The 23,528-nt window shown below is 28.2% G+C and overlaps 1 protein-coding gene across 5 annotated transcripts in view; it reads right to left on the bottom strand.

Moving 5' to 3' along the window:
- LOC107454332 (rac GTPase-activating protein 1) overlaps positions 1 to 23,528 on the bottom strand; it is a 29,403-nt gene that overhangs the window by 2,528 nt on the left and 3,347 nt on the right. For all 5 annotated transcript variants that reach the window (XM_087153139.1, XM_087153142.1, XM_087153141.1 and 2 more), the window contains 12 exons: positions 17,379 to 17,520; positions 15,242 to 15,302; positions 14,339 to 14,460; positions 10,512 to 10,662; positions 8,859 to 9,006; positions 8,290 to 8,371; positions 7,336 to 7,558; positions 5,220 to 5,402; positions 3,986 to 4,094; positions 2,152 to 2,257; positions 1,786 to 1,918; positions 1,505 to 1,607 (listed from right to left, as the gene is read on the bottom strand). In XM_087153139.1, the coding sequence (XP_087009265.1) occupies positions 1,505 to 1,607; positions 1,786 to 1,918; positions 2,152 to 2,257; positions 3,986 to 4,094; positions 5,220 to 5,402; positions 7,336 to 7,558; positions 8,290 to 8,371; positions 8,859 to 9,006; positions 10,512 to 10,662; positions 14,339 to 14,460; positions 15,242 to 15,302; positions 17,379 to 17,520 (1,563 nt within the window). The remainder of the gene's footprint in view (positions 1 to 1,504; positions 1,608 to 1,785; positions 1,919 to 2,151; positions 2,258 to 3,985; positions 4,095 to 5,219; positions 5,403 to 7,335; positions 7,559 to 8,289; positions 8,372 to 8,858; positions 9,007 to 10,511; positions 10,663 to 14,338; positions 14,461 to 15,241; positions 15,303 to 17,378; positions 17,521 to 23,528) is intronic.

The following is a 23,528-nucleotide window of genomic DNA, read 5'->3' as shown; positions in this document are numbered from 1 at the left end:
AAATTATAAATCATAGATGTATAAGACAAGATTGAAATTTTCTGTATACACATATTGAGTTATACTTATTGAAATTTAACAAACTTTAACATTAATATAGAAAGTGCATATCAAAACTACTTTTTTTTTCAATTAAAAGTGGAATTTAAAAAAAATAAAGTTTTTGCTCCTTTTAGGCAGCATGCATGCAGTTGAAGACAGCCTAAGTGTTGCAAGCTTCTTTTGGCACCATAAAATTTTTTCTCGGTCAGTTTCACTTATTTTTTACTTCACACACATCACAATTGAAAGAGCCTAACACAGCACAGCCTCATTATCTACTGACACATACTCTTCAATTGATATGTGAAATCTATCCTTTCTGTGTTGGGATGTAATCAACATTAAATCTGTACTTAGAAACAATTGGGGATTAGAGATAATTCATGCAGATGCGTTGAAAGAAATTCTCCAAAACCATTCACTTTTGAATTACTAATTATAAATTAAAAGAATTTTTTTACAGTTAATTTGGAGTAACAAAAATGAAGATCAATTAGAATATAAATTAGAGTATAAACTACTCATATTGAAATTTCCTAATTTAGTCTCACTCCCCATGGCAGAATCGCATTGACACGGTGACATTGTCGCAGAACGTTACAGAGTTCCTGCAGAAAGATTTTTCTTTTGAAAAAAAATTACTTTCCTCTTCTACAGAAACTAACAAGCAATATTTGAATCCCGCATTTAGATAATCACTTTTTGACGCTCTCAGTTGACGATTGTATTTTCGGCAGTTATTAATTTTCATGCAGATTTTAAATACCCAGATATATTCGAACAATATGGAAAATTCAAATCGTGCATTTGAGAGCTTACTTTTTAAGGCAATAATTCTACCGAGTTTTTGGCAGTTATCACTTTCTCCATAGTTTTTAAACCCGATATTTTTTATGCAATATAATTTACTACTACAAGTTAATCTCGAAACCAAACACGCAATTGAGGAGCCCGATTTGCGTAATTTTGCCATTGTTTTTTTCGGCAATTACTACTATGGATTTCATGATTTTTAATTATACTTTTTATTGTGATAATTATTTATAAAATGCGAAGAAGGAAATAATTTGTGTGCCCCCCACAAAATTCGAGAATATCACTCATAATATTAGAATAAAAAATTATTACATGTTTTATTAAAAAAAAAAAAAATCAAGTTTTTTTTTTTTTTTGTAAACACAGCGCTTTTGTTACTTTAAATTAGTAACTTATATGTTTGTTATTATTAAAAGTATTTTGCAAAAAGATATTAGTGCTAGAGTGTTTTGTCGGGGACAGCTTGAAAAAATTCTGCCACAGGGGCTTCACTATATTTCATATTTTATACAAACATGCATTTAGAGTGAGGACCACATGTTATGAATGAAAAATATTTAGTTATGTCAAAGGTTAATGAGATTTTCAGTTTATAATTCTGCAATATTTTAAGTTATCATACATAGCCAAGATATTAAGTTCTTACCAGGTAAATTCGCTGGAGTTTTCAGCTTATTATCAGTGATGGTTTCCCCAGTGAAAAAATTTTGCCACCATTCTGCAGGAATTTTAAGTAGTCCCGTCATTACCTATAAAAATTAATCAAAAGAAAATAGTTAACATAGAATTGTTTCAAAATTAATTACATATAGAAATGAAGAAAAAATTTAAAACTCAAGCCTTCTAAGTTAAAAATTATATATAGTATACAGCTATATACTCAATTTAAGTACAGAAGTGGCAAGTATCAACCTAACAAGTATTTACCTTATTTTGCTGTTGTGTTTCAGAAAACATGTTGGTATCTGTTGGATGATCAACAGAATATCCAATAACAGTTGGAGCAAACACCTTAGAAAGATTATCAAGCGGCATTTGACAGTGAGGAGAGGCAGCAACCCTGAAACAAAGTCAATGTTTCCGTTTCTTGTTACATGTAATTGGATAATGATTAATATGCAATAAAGTTAGTTTAACTAAATTTAAAAAATTTGTAACGATGTTGTATAAAAAATAATTCTTAAATGGAATATATTATATCTTAAGACAAGTCAGTAATTTATAATATTAAAATGCATAGAATTGTGAAAAAGACTAGTAATAAAAAGCAATATTAATTTATTGACAAATTACCTTTGTAAATGCAATATCAAGAATGCAAGTGTTTCCTTATTTGGTCGAGGGAGATCACAAACAGCTTCGTAAATCAAATTCAATTTGTGCTTTTCATTACATTGGCCTAGAAAATATAGACTCAACATAAGTTTGATTGAAGAAAAGAAATTGCTTTATAAGTGGGGAAAAAAAAATCAGAGAATCAAAATTTTACTAATTTTTTTCTATCTTTTGTGCAATAAATCCCCATTAACAATGAGAATATAAATTTAGTCAATAACAGGGAAGGAACAGCAGCACAACCATTTTGGAGCAGAAAAAAAATTTGGTTTGAGCAAATTCTTATATTCAAAGAAGCAATTTACTTGTAAAGTTGCGTTTTTAAACATATAAATATACATTTTCGAACATATTTAACAAAGCTTCAATCATTAAATAAAAAGGATGTAATAGAAACACAAGGAATTATCTAAGTATACAAATGAAAAAAAAAAAACTACTCAATTGGTTTCTTGCAGAAATAAAATCTAAAAAAGGCTTAAATCATAGTTATATAACTAAGCATTATTCTTGCATTCTATTCTTAAAATATTCAATTAACATCAATGTAACAATCGTAAATCTACGTTGTTTTTTGGCTGATTATTTTCCAGCTACATTAGATTTTTGATCTATTTTATCACTTCTTGAAGTGCATAATTAACAGGATTTCCTTTGTAAATACACGTTGTTAGATGATTTTTAGAATTAATCGATCCTGTTAACAGAATATACCATCAAATTATTCGGTTCAATTTCTTAATTAACTTAAAAGTTATATACTTTCCTTAAAGTATTAAACTGGGACAAAATCTGTAATTGCAGTGAACATTTTGATTTTTTTTTAGTGCCTATATTTGAACTTTAGTTCATTAGCTTTTAAAAATCTTATTAATTATGGCTGCTTTTTTTTTTTTTTTAAAAAATAGCTTCAAACGTAGCTGGATACCTTATAGGATAAAAAAAGAAAGAAAGAGGTATTATTCCAAAATTATGTTCTGTAAGACTCCAGGAAAATTATTTCCTAGAGAGAAATATTTAAATATAATGTTACATAAATAAATTGAGGCTAAATATAAATAAATATATAGTTTTTCTTTGAGAAGCTACATTAACTCCAAGATTTTTTTTATTTCCTTAATAGAGTGTATTTTTTAGGATTTAAGACTTTCATGTAAAAACAAATTGCATATAGAACATATAGATACAAACAGTAAAAAATAAACTGATTAAAATAAATATCTAATATAGGGCTGCATAACTTGCATCCTTCAAATGGTCAATGTCCCTCTTCGTCTTACATTTAAAATTGGAAAAGCCTACACAACTAGCATAATAATTGTTTTGTACAACTTTACTTATACTAATTTTAATACAATTTTTTAAAAAACATGAAAATCATAAGATTAAGTTTTCCAAAATGAAGAAGTACTAATTCAAGGTGCCAAAAAATTTAAATCACCTTTCTTTCTTTTTTTTTTTTTTTTAGAATATTTTCTTAACTCAAAATATGTTAAAAACAAATGCTATTTAAAGACTTACTTTGATGGTATAGAATGTTAAATATTTTTTAATTCAAAAATATGAAACATTAACTTTACAAATAATTTGCTGTACTTTGTCATTAAATTTTTAAAACAAATTAGCTTTGTTCTCATTACGCTAGAGCATGATTAAGCTATAAACTGATAAAAAAAATTAAATTATTGATGGGCCATTAAAAACTAAATTTCTTAGAAATTATGCAACCATAACATTATAACAAAAAATAATTTACTACTATGTAGGTCAATAAATTCAAAATTTTATTTACTTGCAGCATCTACAAATGTATGCCAGGCAGCTTTTGTAATTAAGGAATCCTTTAAACTCCTTAAAAATTCTTTCACAGTTCCACATATAGCGTGAATGTCTAAGTCATTCTAAACAAATAAAAAAATTCAAACTTCAAATAAAAAGTTCAAAAGTTAAAATAGAAATTGAAAGCAATTAATAATTACAATAATTGAATAAATTATTTAATGATATATGAAACAAATTTTTTTTCAAAAACCTGTTATATAACATCTTTATACAGCAAAGTATGCCTTTGAAGTGTATAAAAATTATTGTCTTATTTAATGTCAGAAGAAAATTATTTAACCTAATATTTTATAAGAAAGTAAAGGGGGGAAAAACAGAAAAAGTAAAAATTTAATAATTAAAATTATACATATTTCAACAAAATTCTGAGAGCAAATTCTGGAAAGCTTCTGCATACTATAGAAAGTGAAAAATATCAGATCCAAAGAATCACCTCATGCCTTTATTTGATGACACTCAATACACTTTTACAGTGGGCAGGAAAAGAAAATAGTAATAGTTTAAGTAAAAACTACTTTGTAAACATTGCTCACTACTTTGTAAATATTGAACAGATTTTATTTTTTAAAATAAATTTTATGCTACTTTTGTTAAGATTTAATACTGTATAAATTTCATTGCAAAATTTGGGAATTGATAATCAAAAACTCCCTTTCTTAATCTGAGAGTGAGAAGACGAGAGTCTACCTAACGAAAGTAAACAGCGACACAACTGACCGACCGGCGTCAATGAGTGCTGTGCAGAGCGTCTTCCTCCACCTCCCCTATATTCAACGGACTCCTCTGAAGATGCGCCCGCTTCTTCATAAACCGATGTTACAGTAACACCCTCAGCAGAGTTGGCGATTTTTTCAAAAACCGGGTTGTTTCTCCTTATTACGGTAACCCGCAACACAATTTTGGCACACATTTCAGAACATCGCTCCGCAAAAGGCCATCAAGAGCCAAATTTTGCGAGTTTTTATTATTTTTCCGAAAACTCGGGACAAATAAGGAAGATTCTGCTCTAACCCTGGAAAACCGGAAGAGTTGGCAGGTATGCGAATGAGATGCAACCTCAAAAGTTAGACAATAGAATTTTAAACTTTAAGAAATGCAAATTTCGTGAATTTTTTAAATGTAAATTAGTTTAATCCGAAATATTATGGCATAAACCAGATTGTACAAATTATAATGCCACTGACCAATGAAGGAATAGATTTTCCTCTCAAAAACTTCTCCTTCAATTCTTTTATCTCTCTCTCCCTTCCAGGTACACGATATAATCCAATGTCTTCAAGACCTCTAACTTCAATTTCATTAATGCAATGTACCATTATAGAAGGGATCATAGGAGATGTAGAAGATGTATAATCTGCAATAGTGCCCTATAAATAAAGTAAATTATAATTAATATTTACAACAATGTAAACAAATTTAGCACTAAAAATGGAAAAAGTACCTAAAAGAATTTTTTTAAAAAATAAATTGTCTTAAGTGCTACGTTTAGCAAGCTGGAGGACACTTAAACAAGCAATCTTTGTAGCAATAAATAAAAAAAAAAGAGCTGAAAGCTTTCCCTGGTTCAATGAACTACACAGAATGGAGAATGCTGAAAGGGCTAGTGATCATATGAGCAGCAACTGGTGGCTGTATAGGTGTTTAATTGTGTCAGCTAGAAAACCATGGCCCAACCAAGTACGAGGTAGGAGGATTAAGCTATGAGTTGAAGGCCGGAGGTAAGAAGATCAAAGAGTATAGTTCCTACGCGGAAGGATACTTTTGGACGAACACTACCGATAACCACTGTTGGGAGTGAACAGTTTTCTCTCCGCTATCTAAGGAGTTGTTTGCCATTGGAGTTGCTGCAGCTTGAAGAACATCGTCCCGATATCTCGTTTTCCCTGGTGACATCCACTTTCAGTAGAGATGCTTGCTATCGACTAGTTTAAGTTTTTAATCGTTCTTAATAACCAGTTTTAAAATGTTTTTATGAATAACCTTTTTGGAGCCTGTTGTTGTTAGATAGTTAGCTTTATATTAAAGTATGATGTTCCAGTGTACTAGTATTTTTATTTGACATCTTCTAAGCTATCGCTAACCAACAGTGACCTTTACATAACTTGCTGTTATAACTAGTGAGTAACAAAATTAATATTTAAAAAATTTAATGTTTTAAATTATTATTAGTTACTTAAAAACTACAACAAAGGAAAAGGTGCTAACTAATAGCACTTTAAGTGTTAACTAATATGTTAATTGCTTTGTCAACTTGGCGGCATAGTATTTCAGCACTACTTGTGTGACAACCATTTGTGTCCAACATGGTCTACATAGAAGTCTTTTAATGTTCTTATGTCCTAATGACAGGGGTGATTGTGAGCCCAAGTCTAAATTCCGGAAAATTTCTTGACAGTTTAAATTGTAAAATTAGAAAAAAATTTCAGCAAGGACTTTTTTTCCTTTTTCTCAATATTTCTTAGTTTACTTAAAATATATTTATATATTACACATATCTATACCATTTACACATACCTATGATGACCTGGAGAAGTAATTAAAATTTACAAATCTGTCTTTCTTTCTTGAGTTTATGATTATAACAACTATTTACTGATAAAAAATGAATATTAATCATGAATATAAGCTTATAAAGTATCTCTCTGGCTCTCCCTTACAAACAAATAAAATAAACTGTATTTTTAAGTTCCACCTTTGAAAATTTGATTTCCGGAAACTTTTGTGATCAATGATTTTTTTAAACATCTAGACTTTCGATTGCCGGAAACTTCCGGATCACTGTTAGCGAAAATTCCGGAAATCCGGATTTTTTCTGGAACACAATCAGCCTTGTAAAGAGCCAGTCAATGGGTCAACTTGGCAGCCTAGCAAACCTATTTTTATTTTTAAAATAATTTGTTCACTCATGTGGATTATTGTTTTGTTGTACTTAAAGATTGGGAATGCAACATAGAAACATTGTTTTTAAATAGAGCAAGAAATTTAACATCAAGCTTCAGTATCATTTCAAACTTGTAAGTGGGTCCAGCAATTGCCCTACTTACAAATCTGCCTCAGAACTCAGTGAGACTATCCAGGTTTGAATCCTAGCTGGTTGATTTGAATACCGTTCCTTGCTGGGATTAACAGATAATATTGTAACTTGCAATATTATCTGACAATTCTGCCATTTTTTAAAAAGTAAAATCAAATTCTCTGAAAATATTAGGTTTCCCCTACATTGCAGAAACCCTGATTTTTATAATTGACATACAATATTTTTTTTAAAAAAAATACATGAATATATAGAGAATAACTTACTGATCCTTTAGTGGGAATAGAAATAGCTGGTAAACAAGGCAATGAACATTGCTCTTTACATTCAATGTGACAGCTGATTCTACAAACAGAACATTTTAAACCTTGCTTGCAGAACTTGATCGTTTTACTACAGGGATGACACTTTTCAGCGCGAATGAATGTTTTTGTTTGAAAAGTATGAGCTTTTCCCAGTTTTCCAACACCACAGCAATCGATAGGAAGGCTATAATGAAATATAAATAAATAAATAGCTGGAGCAAAACATTAAATTATTAGTTAGCAATACACTGTCAGTTCTAATCAATACAAGAAAGAAAAAAATTTTTAGAGCAATTTTTTTTTAGTCGAAACTGCCCAATTAACCTTGAAGATCGAAAAAAAAAAAAAAGAATTATGGCATTGGTGTTAAGGGGGGGGGGAGGACCTAATTAAGTTACAATTTTTTTTTCTTTAAGTATTTATTGTTTTACTAAGCTGTGAGAATTTCACTGAGTTGTTGCACAACAATACTGGACTACAAATGCAACATTTATAAGCACTAACAGTTCTGATCCCCACTTCTCTAGTCAAGATCTGTGCCCACATGACTTCCACATAAATGCTTCAATGGGCTTACAGTACTGCAGGAACAGCAGTTTTAACGAGACAACAGAGTCAAGGTGTACATGTGCAACTATTTTATACAGTATAAAATGGTTTTTTAGGAGCATGGTATCATGTTACTACTATCAAAATATGAGAAACACCTAAAAAATTGCAAACAAAACTTTTGATCCCCCCCCTTTTAAGTTCAAAAATTGACAAAATAATTAAATGTTAAGGCATAAATGATTGAATTTTTTTATATACTTCCCCCCCCCCCAAATATTTCCATTAAAGTTAGCAATAGCAGTAAGATTTTAACAATAGAAACTTAATTTGTTCTTAGTACTAAAAAACTTGGACTATGCTCACCTGCTTCGATTATGCTTTACACTTCGATTATGCTTAAAACTTTTGCCTCCATCAAAAGAGCGTTCCTTTATATGTTCAGAATCTGAAATTAAGGACACGGATTAAGCAGCTACATAAATTCACAAACAGCAGAAAAGTAAACATTTCTTATATCTGCAAAAATTAGAGCTTTTCCTATATATATACATGCATGTCGCAAGCCAGTAGACTATTATAGATATAGAGTAAGTACATTGAAAGTTATTCAGGGCATTTTTTATTTGATTATTCAATGGTCTTTGCAAACAAATCTCTTAACAGTGTTCAATCTATTTTATCAAAAGCAGACTGTCCAGCCTGGCATAAAAACTTCATTTTGCATTTATATCCCAAATATCAAGTTAATGGTAATGTTACCTTTTTTAAAGTAAGACCCGAGTTTAATTAATGATATTGCTATAATGATTCAGATTGTATCAAAAATTAGTTCAACTATTTAAATATAAATTTTCACATATATCAGATAGAAAGCTTTACAAGCGTGTAAAAGAGACATAAAATAATTTATAACATAAAGACTTATATCGAACCTGATCTTATAATTTGGCGAGTTATAACCACTTCTGGCGAAGTAGAGTTCGGCTCACTATTGCTACGAAAAGCAATCATACTATTCCTACGCACGGTTGTTTGATCTTGGTAGATAGGATCATCACAAGACAAATAAGTTGAACTTCCCTAAAATTTGTGTACAGAAATAAATTTAATAATCAAGTTAAAAAATAAGTTTGAAGTTTCTATGTTAATACTCAAACTCGCCGTTATTTGAACACGTAATTAAACATTAGGTGTTCAAATAACGGCGATAGTTAGATTAACTCAATGCTACCAGCACCTAAACAAAATTGTGGATGCAAAGTATGCTCACGGGTAGAGGAATAATAGGTTTGAATCTCCTGGTGTTTTTCCTTTCTATAGAATGCATATGCGAGGTAATTTTAACAAAAATTCCTCTACATTGTCCAGTTAGTCCCAATGCCTGATCCAGGAGTTTTTTGCCTTCTAGTTAGGTTTAAAATTATAAAGTTGAGGTTTGATATCTCTTAATCTGATGTGTATTAACTGTCCAATGCAGGTAATAAAACATTCTCAAACTATTGACAAACTTTGTTGTAGTATTTTTTAGTTTAAGATAAATATTAATTACAAAATAGCTTATAAATGCATACCTACTGTTTGCCAAACAATAAATTTTGTAAAATTTGCTTCAATTTAAAGAAAATTAAATTAAATTTTTAATTGTAACATCGTAGTTTGGACACATAGGCAAAGAAAATACAAAGTATGAAATTGCAATTTTACCGTGGAGAAATTCATTGAACATTGGGCAATTAGTTCTTAACTTTTTCTTCAAAATCAAACTTTGCATTTAGTTAAATTACAACTAAGGTACACATAATTGACCTAATAATAATTGAAATAAAAATTATACAAGTTTTATATAAAATTAAAATAATTACGAAATTATGTTTTGTAAAAAGTAAATGCGAAATTACTTAAATTCAATCAATTCTTATAATATTTATCCAAAAATAGTAATGGTCATTTTCAGTTTCTTTCCACTTTGTTCAGTTCATTCTAAAATTAATCCTTATCTTGGTTACACAAAATTTGAGATTGATTAAATAGCAGTAAAGAAAGGTACTATTTTATAAGGCGTAATATTCTATGCACACACACACACACACACACATATATATATATATATATATATATATATATATATATATATATATATATATATATATATATATATATATATATATATATAAATATATATATAAATATATATATAAATATAAAAGTTCAAAATTAAGAATAAAACAAAGAAAAATTATAGACACATGAAAAAAAAGGGGGAGGGAATAATAAGTAAAAATAACAAACAACAGATTATATAATAAATAAATAAATAAAAAAAAAAATGGATGAAATTTTATTTAAAAAACCGAAAAAAAAGAAGATATAATCTTTTCTTCAGCCCACACGATTATATCCGCAAAGCAGAGTGCTTTCTGATATTGTATCAATAAAGCCAAAGCAAAATATATTAATACAATAGTGTGAGGAGCACTCAAAATTTTTTTTTATAAAAATAACAACAAATAAAATAGATCACTATATATATATATATATATATATATAAAGAATAGAATTTTGTATGCAAACATTAGAAAAATTACCTTTGAAGTTTCGTTTTTGTCTTTTATTGTTTTCAAGTTTTTGTTTTTAGAGTTGCCTCGAGGGTGTGACTCAGAACTCTCCAATTCATCTGTGGTTTCATCACAATCATCAGAAGATAGTAAAGATGCGGACTCTTCAAAAGGCTTAAAGCTAGAAAATTAATATATTTTAAATATTTATGATAATTTTACTATTTGAACAGATATAAAAAAGTAACATTTTGAACTCAATTACGTTTTAAAATTTGAAAACAAAATATACATATGTGCTTAAGTACAGCCATCTATATTTTTGCTTTGTCTGTTTATTGGTAAAAAATATTTAACTCTTTAAAAATAAAACTGAAAGCACAAAAATAATAATAATAAAATTAATATATTTTTTAATTTGTTTCAATTTATTTTTAAAGCTTAAAAACCTTTTGGATGGATTTTTACACCTTATGAATTCTTAGAAATGTTCCAAGAAACTATCAGAATTAATGGCACAAACAATAACATTTTTATACAAAAATAAATTTCCTTTCACAGATTAAAACATTTATAAATATAGTGGAGTTAAATATGAAAATTTCTGTGAATGTTTCTTAACAGAGTTTTTGCTAAATTTTGAGTTCTTAAATCCATGACTCTTACCAAACACTTTTCATGATTTACACAGGTTAATAAATAATTTATTAATTAGTAATAATTTAAAACGATAACTCAACATAGTAAAAAGTAGATATAAACGAAAGTAACATTCTTTCTTAAAAACCTAGGAATTATGATAATTTAATTTCAACGGAACAAAAGTATCAACATCATTCCATGTACAGTATACTCTCGATATATCAAAAGGGATGCTAAAAAAATTTCGAGATAACCAGCCTTCGAGATAACAAGTTCAGAACTAAATATTTTCTAAAAAGTATAGTCACAAAACATATAAATTATTACTAATAAATATGCATGTAATGATATTTGACTATAAATATAAATACAACAATGATAATTTTATTTTTAGAAATAAGACAAAAAAAAATTATTATTCATTAAATAGAAAAAAATTGGATTACAATAAACTTGCATTGAGATTTTTCCGAAAAAATTCAACATAAGAGTCTGAGAAGAAATTCTTCGACATAGGAATTCAAATTAACGTTAGGTGGATACATAAAGCCAAGGGTAAAAATAATTTTTTGACTAAAGGGTTTTCGAGGCACCGAAGTTCGAGATATTGAGAATCATAGTAAGATAAAAACATAAAGTATCTACATAATTAAATATACGTACTTTAGTAAATATACGTAAACAGTTAACTATTTAATATTTTTATTTATTCTAGACCATACACACACACAGGCACATTAACAACATTAGAGAAATATTAATAGTTATACATAGAACTACATTCATAAAAAGTAATTATCATATTAAGTAATATTAGTTATTTCACACCAAACGAAATAACATTAAAAGATTTCCTAAGTTCACCGAAATAGTCTATTTTCATTGTAAAACTATAGTCGCGTCGAGTTAAGTTGTAAAAAATCAGCTGATTGTAGGCTCAACCACTAATGATGGGATTGCTAATATTTTATGCTGAAGTGACAATTATCTTTTCTCTTAGGGAGCAGCATGCATACAACTCTGGCTTTCTTCTGCCTTGCATAAATCGTGATTAAGCTGTCTGCTCCATTTTTTTTTCTTTTTGTGCACATGGATACATTTCTTTACACTACAACAAAAAAAAAGTACCTCCAAAATTGGAGAATCACCATCAATGTATCTGCGTGTGTTGTGCACGCCTGCGTCTATATTATCTAACTGGGTTGAGAATATACTGTACTATTAAAATAATTTAATTACATATAAAAAATAAATAAATAAAATAAAAAAACATTTCAAACAAAAATATGGACATCAAAATTTATTTTTAAAATTAGGTTTAAAATAAAATTTTCTTTTAATGTAACAAATATAATTTTAATACAACTACATAGAAGAAATGTAAATATATTATAAACATGAACACTCTTATACCTAACCATAAAAACTTCAAAATATTTCTCCTTTATTTTGCGAGTTTCCTTTTAAACATATTTATATCATAAAATATTGCTAAATATTTGATATTAACATGAAATTCTAAAAAAATATATATGTATGGTGAAAATGAGATGCTTATATCAAATAGAGAACACATCATAAAAATAATGTTAAATAAAAATATTTTAAGCCTCATTTCTGGTACATCAAATGAAATCAGAATAAAATTTCAAAAAATATATTTCAAATCTTAAACAGAAAAAAAAAACTAACATTTTTTAAACTCAAAACCAGCATAGTTAAAATTTAGTTTTAGCAAAACTTTTACAGTTATAAATATTTCCCATTTACATACTGAATATAATAAATTGTCTATGTAATAAATCGTGATGTGTAATTTTTAAATCACGTGGATAAAAATTACAATATATGATATTTAAATCACAGCGGGACGTGAAATTTCTTTTTCACGCAAATATGAATAGCGATATTTGATATTTAAATCATGCCAAGATATATGCCATCTAAAAAATCACAAGTTGTGTGATTTTTTAAATAGCATGAATGAAGATTGTGGTGTGTGATGAGAATACAAATCGCGAATAGAGATCACACTATGTGATTTTTAAATCTCATGAGTATTTTTCGCAAGTAATAATTTTTGAATTTCACAAATATGGTAAAGAGGGGGAATTTTAAATTGCACGAATACAGATCACGATGTGTTTTCAAATTGTGTAAATACAAATTCTGGAATATGATTTTTTAAATATAGCAGGAATAGAGAACGCACTATGGCATTTTTAAATCACACTTATGGCACTCACGACGCGAGATTTTTCAATTATGTAAATACAAATTGCATGAATTGGATCGCCCATATGATTCGAATGAGTGACAACACAATAAAAAAGATACTGCTTTTTAAACCCACTGGAAAAAGAAAGCGGGGAAGGTCGCAGTTGAGATGGGAGTGAAAATGATTGGAGATCAAAGATAAATAGGAAGTCATCATGGAAAAATCGTCAGAGGAAGGCATTGGCTCACATTGGGCTGTCTGGCCAACTAGGATAATGATGAAATATAAATCGCGACATTACATTCTAAATTGCCCGAATACGAATCATAAAGTGTGATGTATTAAATCGCACGAATATAGATAGGGAATTGTGATTTTAAAATCACGTGAATACAAATAGCAATGTGGAAATCATGCGATAATACCCAAAATTCACAGTTTTTCCGCATATTATAGTTTTTACTACATAGTAGCTTTTTCCTTTATTTATTTTAACTATAAAAAGTTTTTATTTATATGTTAGAAATAGTATTTTTAAATTTTTTCTACATAGTAGCTTTTTCCTTTATTAACTTTAACTAAACTACAAGTCTTTATTTATATGAAATAAATACTATTAAAAATTTTTTAAAGTAAAAAATTTATAAAAAAAAAGTAATTTTTTTTCTTTTTTAGAATTATGTTGTATTCTACTATAAAGTTGATCGAGGACAAACATGAAATATCTTACTAATATTTATTGCAATTAGATTACACACAATATTGTAATATATTACATATTTTCATTGTTTCAAATTTGGAATAATACCTTATATAACATCTTTATTTTTGAGCTCCCAGATAGTTTTGTTTTTGCTTTAACAAAAACACATTTTGTTTAGACTTAACAAAATTTTTATTTTTAACAATTTGATGTGACTTAATATTCATCAATGATTTCTGCATGACATAAAAGGTCAAACACTAATGAAAAAGTACAAATTGGAAATTTGCTTACTTTGAGGAATATCCATTGTGTTGACTAGTTGCTGAACTAAGTTGAACAAGTCTTTCTTTTGTAGTATGATCTATGCCATTTTGATCATTTAAAAGCTCTTTGATAAGGACTATCTGCCTTTCCTATGGGACAAGATATTAAATTTTATAATGTTATGGGACTAAAAAGTTTTCCTATAAAATTATAATGAATAAATAAGAGATTTTACAAATTACTCAATTTTAGAACAATAAATATGAAATGAAATAAGATCTTGGTTGCCCTTAGTTTACATTACTACAACAATTTAAAGAAGTCCACCAGAGACGTAAATTAAACTTAAAACAATCAATAGCTTTACGTTGAATAGAAATAAGAATTTGTAAACTGGTGACACACTGAACAAGATTGTAATTCTCTTCAACACAACTATTAATGCTGCAAATGAATATGTGAAAATTATGTAAATGTGAATAAATATGTAAAATCTACCTGATTAGAATATTATGAAGGTATTTAAATATTTAACTTAATAGTGAAAAATCATTAAAAAAGAGCAGTAAACATGAGCTTTGAGATTAAAATTAATCTTTAAAAGAAAAAGGAATAAATATATTAGGTTAAGAACACTATTAGATAGTTCAGGGATGATTGTAGGTCCAACTCAAAAATCCTGAAAATTTCTTGAATAAAATCCTTCAAAAAATTTATATCTTTATAAATTTAAATCATTAAAATTTTCAAAACATGATATTCAAAATGAATTATATGCAGCATAATTTAAATGAATAATTATGTGTAAGTTTACTTTTATCCCTAATAACATTTATTATTCTAACAGAAAAAATATTTACAAATGAAAGAAAACTATGACACTATGAACTGAAACTATGACAAACTGACTGAGATACAAATCAAACTTACCAGAGAGTTTTTTTCTGATTTCAATTGTTGAGACTTGTTATGTTCAGTAATCAATTGGCTCCTTTGAAAAATAAAACAAATATTATAATCAAAAGAACATAATCAAATTTCATGTCAATTCATTGCATGTTTGCACATATAAAAAGTGGAGAGATTAATCATGTAAAAAATAAATAGTTTAAATATTACTTTGAAGTTTGAATACTTAGCACAAATATTTTAAGTTCTTGGTTACTAGAAAAATTTAAGGAAGTATCCTTTAAAATAATTTTAAGTGATCCAGCGAACATAACTAAGTAAGAAAAATAATGGGTCGGTGTTAAAGATGGTGGTTGTTCCTCTAAGCACACAAAAAGCCACAATAATTTTTAACAGCATTAGCAGCTTTTACATTGCTCAATGTGGAATGTTTTTAATAATTGTCCACTTCTACATGCCCTTTTAAAAAAACTATCAGCATAAACAGGTTCAAGTAATGGAGCTTTATACAAGAGAACCCTAAATTTTTGATCTTCACAAAAGGTACTTTAGTACTTATTGTGAAATTACACACAGAACTTTTACTTTAAAAGAAACAAAAAACCCAACCAAAGAACAAAAAAATATTTATTATGCTTAAAACAATTACACACACACATATATATATATAAATTAAAGAAATAAATTTTTTTCTTCATTAATAATAAATGGCACTATTGAAAAAAAAAATTTTACTGAAAAAATAGGGAGAGAATACTGCTTCTAAGCATATCCCTGCCATTACAATTGAATATACTTCTATCAATGACAAGTAAATAAATAAAAAAGCTGATATTTCCGTATCAGTTTTACAGATTATTTTATTATTTGGATAAAATACATAGTTTTGAACTGACTCTAATAGAGTTTGCTTTAATGCAGAATTTAGGTCACAAATAAGGATGAATAGTAACCCTCTTTGTTAATACTATTGTGCACATCTGATGGCTTGACCCCCACGGATTACATAATTAAGAAGCATTTTTTTCATCGTCCAAGTTATGTCTTAGTGGTGTCTGGGGAAATGCATCACTAAAAACTTCCAAGCAAATGCTGAAACTATTAAGTCATCAATGTAGCTTTTGATTTAACTAAATAAAATATCAGTATAAGAAACTTACCACAACCTCAAAACTATAAATGACTCAATAGAACAGAAAAAAAAAAATAAATAGCATAATACAGTTGACTCGCGTTATAACGACCCCATCGGGACTGCCCCAATCTGGTCGTTATATCAAATGGTCGCTATATCAAAATGAGCAAATTTCCTTTGAAAATCGGTCACATAATGGTTTTAAACGTCATAATGCATGCATATACTATTTGTGGTATACACGTTATAAACCAAAAAAGGATAGGATTAATAAAACATAATGAAACATTAAGAAAACGTAATGACATTTTAACAATTGAATTACAACTGTTAACAATTAAGAATTTTATTTTAAAGTACAGATTAAAAAACATAGTATGACAAAAAAAATCTAGTTTCTAATGAATTAATTTTTTGATGTACATAATTTGCGGTATATATAACGAATTTTTTTTTATGTACATAATCTGCAGTATTATAAAGAAGAGTAAACCGAGGAACATAAACGAGGCTTCATTAGACGAAGACATTAATTTTTTGATGTGCATTAATTTGTTGAAGTAACATGTTAAGAGGACTTAACATATGTGTGCTTGTTCAAGGTCAACCATTCAACCCCACCTTCCAATAGGAAGTTAGAAAAGAGCGGTGTTCAAATTCAGAGAGGGTCGTTATATTAGGAGTTGACCTTTTTTACGGTCGTTATAGCAAGAGTAAAATAACGTTATCTTCTATGGATGTGAATTGGGACTCCTTCACAGGGTCGTTATATCATGTTGGTCGTTCTATCACAGGGTCGTTATAACACGAGTCGACTGTAATACAAATTAGTCAACATATTTCAGGAAATCCTAATGCATTTTCATACAAGTGTTTATCGAGATACAGGACGAAATCTTTCTAGAAAATAACTTAATTCTGTAAATCTCAAGTCTAAAAAAACTTATCCAAATTCCTCAGAACATAATTTAACATAAATAAAAGAATCCAAAACATTGAACAAAGCAACAAATGTTAGCTTACCTCGTTTGCTTTAACTCAGCCTCCAGACGTAATTTATCTTTTTCTAAGCAGTTAACTTTATGTTCTAACTGTTTATTCTCACTCACCAATGTTTTCAAATTTTGAAAGGAATTCTTCCGAGACGCTACATAAATCTTGAGATCTAAAACAAGCAGTATTATTTTCATTTTATCAATAAATTATAATTCACAATGATAAGTAAATAGTAGGTAGGGGTGTTCAACACATGGCTCTTGAATAAAATTTATGTGAGAAAACTATATTATTAACATAAAATTTATTAACACAGCTAATTTAAATGTACAGAGGGCAAAAAAAAAAAAAAAAACCTTGAAAAAGGCTTCAATCTTAATGGTTCAAAGGGGTGATTTCGAATATGCTAATTACTTAGTGGAGATAATATTTTAAGTTACATGACAAACCCTGTAGATACCCTGTAGAAATTATGTTTTTCTTCAGATCACATAAGAGACAATTATTACTTGAGTAACTGACTAATTTAGCAAATTAAAACTACTGAGAATATACATTAACATTCCATATCTTTTAATAAATACTGTTACGTGATTTATACAGGGTTGGCAGGTTTTTGACACGTGACAGTTTTTGACAGTTTAAACCATGGTTTAAACTGTCACGTCAAAAACCTCACTGTCAAAAATGTCAAAAACGTCAAAAACCTATATTCATATGTGAAATTTAATTAATACATAAATTTTATATATTTTTTTATAAAGGATAGTGTTTCTAAATATGTTCTAGAAAAAATAAATTTAAAATTTTGAAGAAACACTTATATTTTGAATAGTAACCAAAATCTTGTACTTTTGAAAACTCACATCTCTTGTAATATTATGTATTCATTTTCATGTGTTATTGAAAATCTGCAGTGATATTATTAAGAAATTTATTTATAACCAAATTTAGTGTATAGACTATACTAAAAATTAGACATTTTTAAAGATAAACATTAGCAGTTTTGTACACTAGACATCATTTAAAGAAAAATCTATTAAACAGGTTGGGCACATGCAACATTACAATCAGGGAATTTTTGTCTATTTTTAGCTCTTCTAACTATTTTAGATAGTATAAGATAAACGGAATTTAAAAAAAAAAAAAAACTTAATGATAAAACTTATGAATAAAAAGAATAAATTTATTGAGTACAAATTAATCCTAAGAGGGGGAAAAAAAAAACAAGGCAGTGGAATCAGAAAAACAGAATCAAAGTTAAAAAAAAAAAAAAAAAAAAAAAACTGTTCTAACTACTATCTTCTTTATAAAATGATCACCTGCTTTTATTAACAAATAATTATATGCTTAAATTAATAAACAATTTTCTCCTTTTATTTTATTTTTTTATTAAAAGACTATTTTTAAGGAAAGCAGATGTGATTGCACATCAAGAAAAACTTGCTAATGATATCGCATTTCTAAGAAATCAGAATTTATTCAACAACAAAATATTGTTTTGTTAATTGATGTGGAATAGATGAATATAACTGGTGATTAAATAATGCATTATCAGAAATAATAAAACAATTCACCATAATAAATAACAAAAGTGAGTAACTGAAGTGGATGATTTAAAATAAATCTCACATTTCACCTTTAAAATCAATACTCTTAGCCAGATGTTTCAAGTTCCTTAACTCAAACATTCATTGCTATGCCTGTGCAATGCATTTTCCCCACCCCCTCCTAAATCAAAGAGAAAAGGAAATCAGCTTGCTCCTGTGTGGTTTATCTCTGTATTCATTAGAGTTAAATTCTATTTTTCAGTTACACAAATTAGGTTTTGCTGGTCTTAATTTTTTTTCTAGTTCACCAATAAAAATTTTTTTTTAAAAAGAAAGCATGATTCGTGGTGGCAGACCTACAGATTTAGTGTGGCAACATTTCCTTAAAATTAAAATTGAGGGAAAACATTATGCAAAATGCAAATATTGTGGAAATGTTAGAGCAAATCGTGTAGACAGAATGAAAACCCATATTGCTCAGTGTTTGAAAAATAAAGAATCAACTACTTTGAGTTGTGCAGATGATGAGGTTAATGTTGATGAAACTGAACTTGAAATGCCAAGCAAGAAAGTAAAGCCTAACCCTTTTTTTACAAGAACAAGTACAGATGCAGCACATAAATTGGACACCCTAGTTGCAAAATTTTTTTATGCTAACAGCATTCCTTTCAATGTTGTGGAACACTCAACATTCCAAAATATGATATCTGCACTACGACCTGGATATTTTCCCCCTTCCAGAAAAGCATTATCTAATTCATTGCTGAATGAAGTTTCAACCGAGATTGTAGAAATGACTAAAGAGAAACTGAAGGGGAAAAAAGTTACATTAGTAGAAGATGGCTGGAGCAACATTCACAATGATTCAGTTATAGCAACCTGTATTAATAGTGAAGGAAAGGTTTACTTTCTGGATGCCATTGAGACTGGTGCAACTACAAAAAATGCTGATTTTCATAAACACATAATTGAAAATGCAATTGAGAAAGCTAAAGATATATATTCCTGTGATGTCAAAGCAGTTGTTACAGATAATGCAAAAGTTATGGAAAAGACAAGAGAACTTTTGACAGATAATGAAAATGAGTTACTATTGTATGGATGTTCAGCTCACTGGTTGAATTTAGTTGGACAAGCTCTTACTCCAGAAACAGTAATGAAGCAAGTCGTAAAGATTCAAAAGTACTTCAGAAATTGCCACTTTCCAGCAGGTTTGCTTAAAGAATTCCCTGAATCTTTAAAACCTCAATTACCTGGAGACACAAGGTGGAACAGTCAACTTACATGCATTAATACTTTTTTAAAGAATAGACCATTTTACATACAGATTGCAAAAAAATATGAAGAGAAAGTTGATGCTGACATTTGTAGATTGGTAAATGACTACAATTTGTTTAAGCAATGCAAGGATCTGTTCTCGATGCTTCAGCCAGTTGCTATTGGTCTAGAAACCTCACAAAAAGATACTTGTTCGCTTGCTGATGCATGTTCAATATGGCTGTCTCTAATAAAGGAGGTTTCATTGCAACCACATATTTCTGTAATTCAGAAGAGAATGAAAGAAATACTTAAGCCCTTCCATTTTTTGGCCTATATGTTACATCCAATGTATAAGGGAGAAGGTTTGTCAGATACACAAAGTGAAGGTGCTCGTATTTGGGCTGAAAAAAAAATTGTGGGTTGTTTACCATTCGTAATATCATTTGAAGGTGAAGCATCACCATTTCCATCTTCTTATTTTTTACCAAGTGTGAAAAATATGGATCCAGTAACATGGTGGAAGGCTATAAGCAAATGTGAATCTTTTAAGTCTGGTCCAGCTTCTGAATTTGTAGAATTAGCCATACAACTTTTATCATGCCCTGCCAGTTCTGCTTCAATAGAACGGATGTTTTCCAGTTTTGGACTAATTCATTCGAAACTCCGTAATAGATTAGGAACAGAAAAATGTTCAAAACTAGTTATGTGCTACCGTATGCTGCGAGGAGCAAATGAACTAGACTATTGAATTTTGAATTAAATTTCTACTTCCATCATTTTCATTTTGATTATGTAGTGTGATGCATGTTCTAATTTTTAAAATTATGTATTTAATTAGGATAATTAAAAAATTTCCATAATAATTTGTTTAAATATTTCACGGATCAGTGACTGTAATGTTCTTTTGTTTAGTTTGACTTTCGTGATTGGTTGTTAATTTTTCAGAAAAATCAGTAATTCTGAATTTTAAATCTTCAATTTTTTTAAATTCATAGTTAACATAAGACAATACAAATTTAAGTGCTTTCTGTTGAATACACAGAGTAGATAGTGTCGATTTATAGTATATTCAGCCTATTAATTTACTATGCTGAAAATTTAGTTTATCCAAATACTTGTGAATTTCATTTTGCTGAATACTATATAGTTTTGTTGAATATCTAAATATTCAGCTGTTGAATAATTACTTCTTGCTTTCAAGATATACATTATTTGTATTCTTAATACAAGTGGAGAAAAAAAATTAAGAGATAAAAACTGTTTTAAAATGATAAGTGTAATAATTATAAATAAAATAATAAACAATATGAATTATATTTATCATTATTCATAAATATAACTACTTTCAAATTCAAATTAACATACTGGATAATAAAGATATTCGGTATAACATTAAAAAAATTTTTTATACACTTGTATCAAGTTTGTATTTATACAACATAACTTGTAAGTTCCTTATAAATATTAGTTACATGTTCCTTATATGTCAAAAATGCATAGTAATAAACTTTTAATTTTCTTAAGTATCAAAAAAAAATTTTTTTTTTCAAAATATAAATATTTAAAAAAAATTTGTGCAAAATTTTTCTGCACATGCATTTGAATATAAATTTCTGAGATTTTAAATCTATTATTTTACCTCAATTTTAATTAAAAAATATTTTAAAACCTGCTGATTACCTATAGTATAATTAAATTTCAATATAATGCATGGCAACTGTTGGTAGTTTTGAAGTTTATATATTTTCTTGGCAAACTTTAGTTTTTGACATTTTTGACGGGTTTTTGACGGTTTAAACCAGTATTATACCCTTGTCATGTCAAAAACCACTTTTTGACGTCAAAAACCCAACCCTGGATTTATAGCAAATATATCAGTAACATGTCTTTTAAAATTATTTAGAAAAGAAAATAAACTTTTACAATTGGAATCACAACGTTATATTACAATCTAATCTAGCTAGAGCCCAAACATATCAATAACTGTGAAGTAGAAATATAGCAACTCCTTTACTTACAAAAATTGTTATTTTAGTTTGAAAAATTACATGATACTCATCAGCAACTGTTTATATAATTTTTTTTCATTTGATAAGAATTTTGCATTTGGGTATAGCATAAATAATGCTGAGTGACCTCTTTTTCTTTATCTTTTATTGCTGCTATATATATATATTTTTTGTTTAATTTCTGATTATTGTAAATGCTTCTGGTTTCACTAAACAAGCAATAAAAAAATCCTTTAACAAGGTCAAATTGCTTGTAACGCAGCTTGTGAACGAGGGGTGCTCCAGTTGGGAAAAGTTTTATATATTCTTGTAGTAATAGCAAAACTGACACAAATAGATTGGTGACTAATTTAGTCGTTAGCCCATCTCCAAACATCTTTTGACAAATCCTATATTTTTTTTTTTGCCAGCACAGAATGCAAGTTTTGAATATATTCTCTGCCAGTTTAATTGTGTTGTAATGCCTTTATATAGTAATAATCGTCGATAGAATAACAGTCATCTTTATAGTAACTAATTAAAGAAAAAAAAAAAACTTACTTCTTATAATAATAGTGATAGTTGGTTTTAAAATCGGGTAAATACAAATTGCGATCTTCGATTTTAAAATCGTGTGAATATGAAACTCGATATTTGATTTTGAAAATGATAAAATACAAACTGCGATAAAGAATTTTTAAGTCGCGTAAATACAAATCATGATTCATAATTTTTAGATCGCCTGAATACGAATCACTTATAAATACAAAACTCAATGTTCGATATTATAACCGCATGAACGAATCACAAAATTGGATTTTAAAAACGTGTAAATGCAAATTGCAATATTGGATGTTTAAATTTAAATGTCATAAATAAGAAGATTTGAATATCACATTTTTCGCAGATTTGAATACCGCAGATATTCAAATCGCCCGAATAAGAATTGCAAAGCGGAACTTTTAAAATCATGACGAAAAGCTATGTTTGATATTATAATAGCGTGAATAAGAATTGTGATATTAGCAGATTCCGGGCTTGGGACTTCCAAAAGGGTTGTTTGAATTACAAGAATAAGAGCTATCTGGTGAGCTGGTAAAAATGAGGAAAATCTTATCTTCTGCATGTAAAAGTGGAAAAAATAGCTATAATTATTAAAATAAATATAATTATTTTATTTCAACAGCTGAATTTTCTAAAAAAGCGGAATATAAAAGTGAAACTTTTAGAGAATCTGAGTTCTCAATAAAAAGGCTGAAATTAGAGAGAAAAAAGTGGAAAAATCTCATCCCTGTAAAATTAATATGAAAATTAACTTTATAACAGTTCTCTAAAGTTTAGCAATGTTTTTTTTATAGCCTTCTACCGAAAAAGATTGT

The sequence above is a fragment of the Parasteatoda tepidariorum genome, chromosome 10 (assembly GCF_982258835.1).
Source record: "Parasteatoda tepidariorum strain Cologne lab strain chromosome 10, Ptep-v5.0, whole genome shotgun sequence".
NCBI lineage: Eukaryota > Metazoa > Arthropoda > Arachnida > Araneae > Theridiidae > Parasteatoda > Parasteatoda tepidariorum.
Note: the sequence above shows the minus strand (reverse complement) of the source record. Positions and strands in the feature narration are given on the sequence as shown.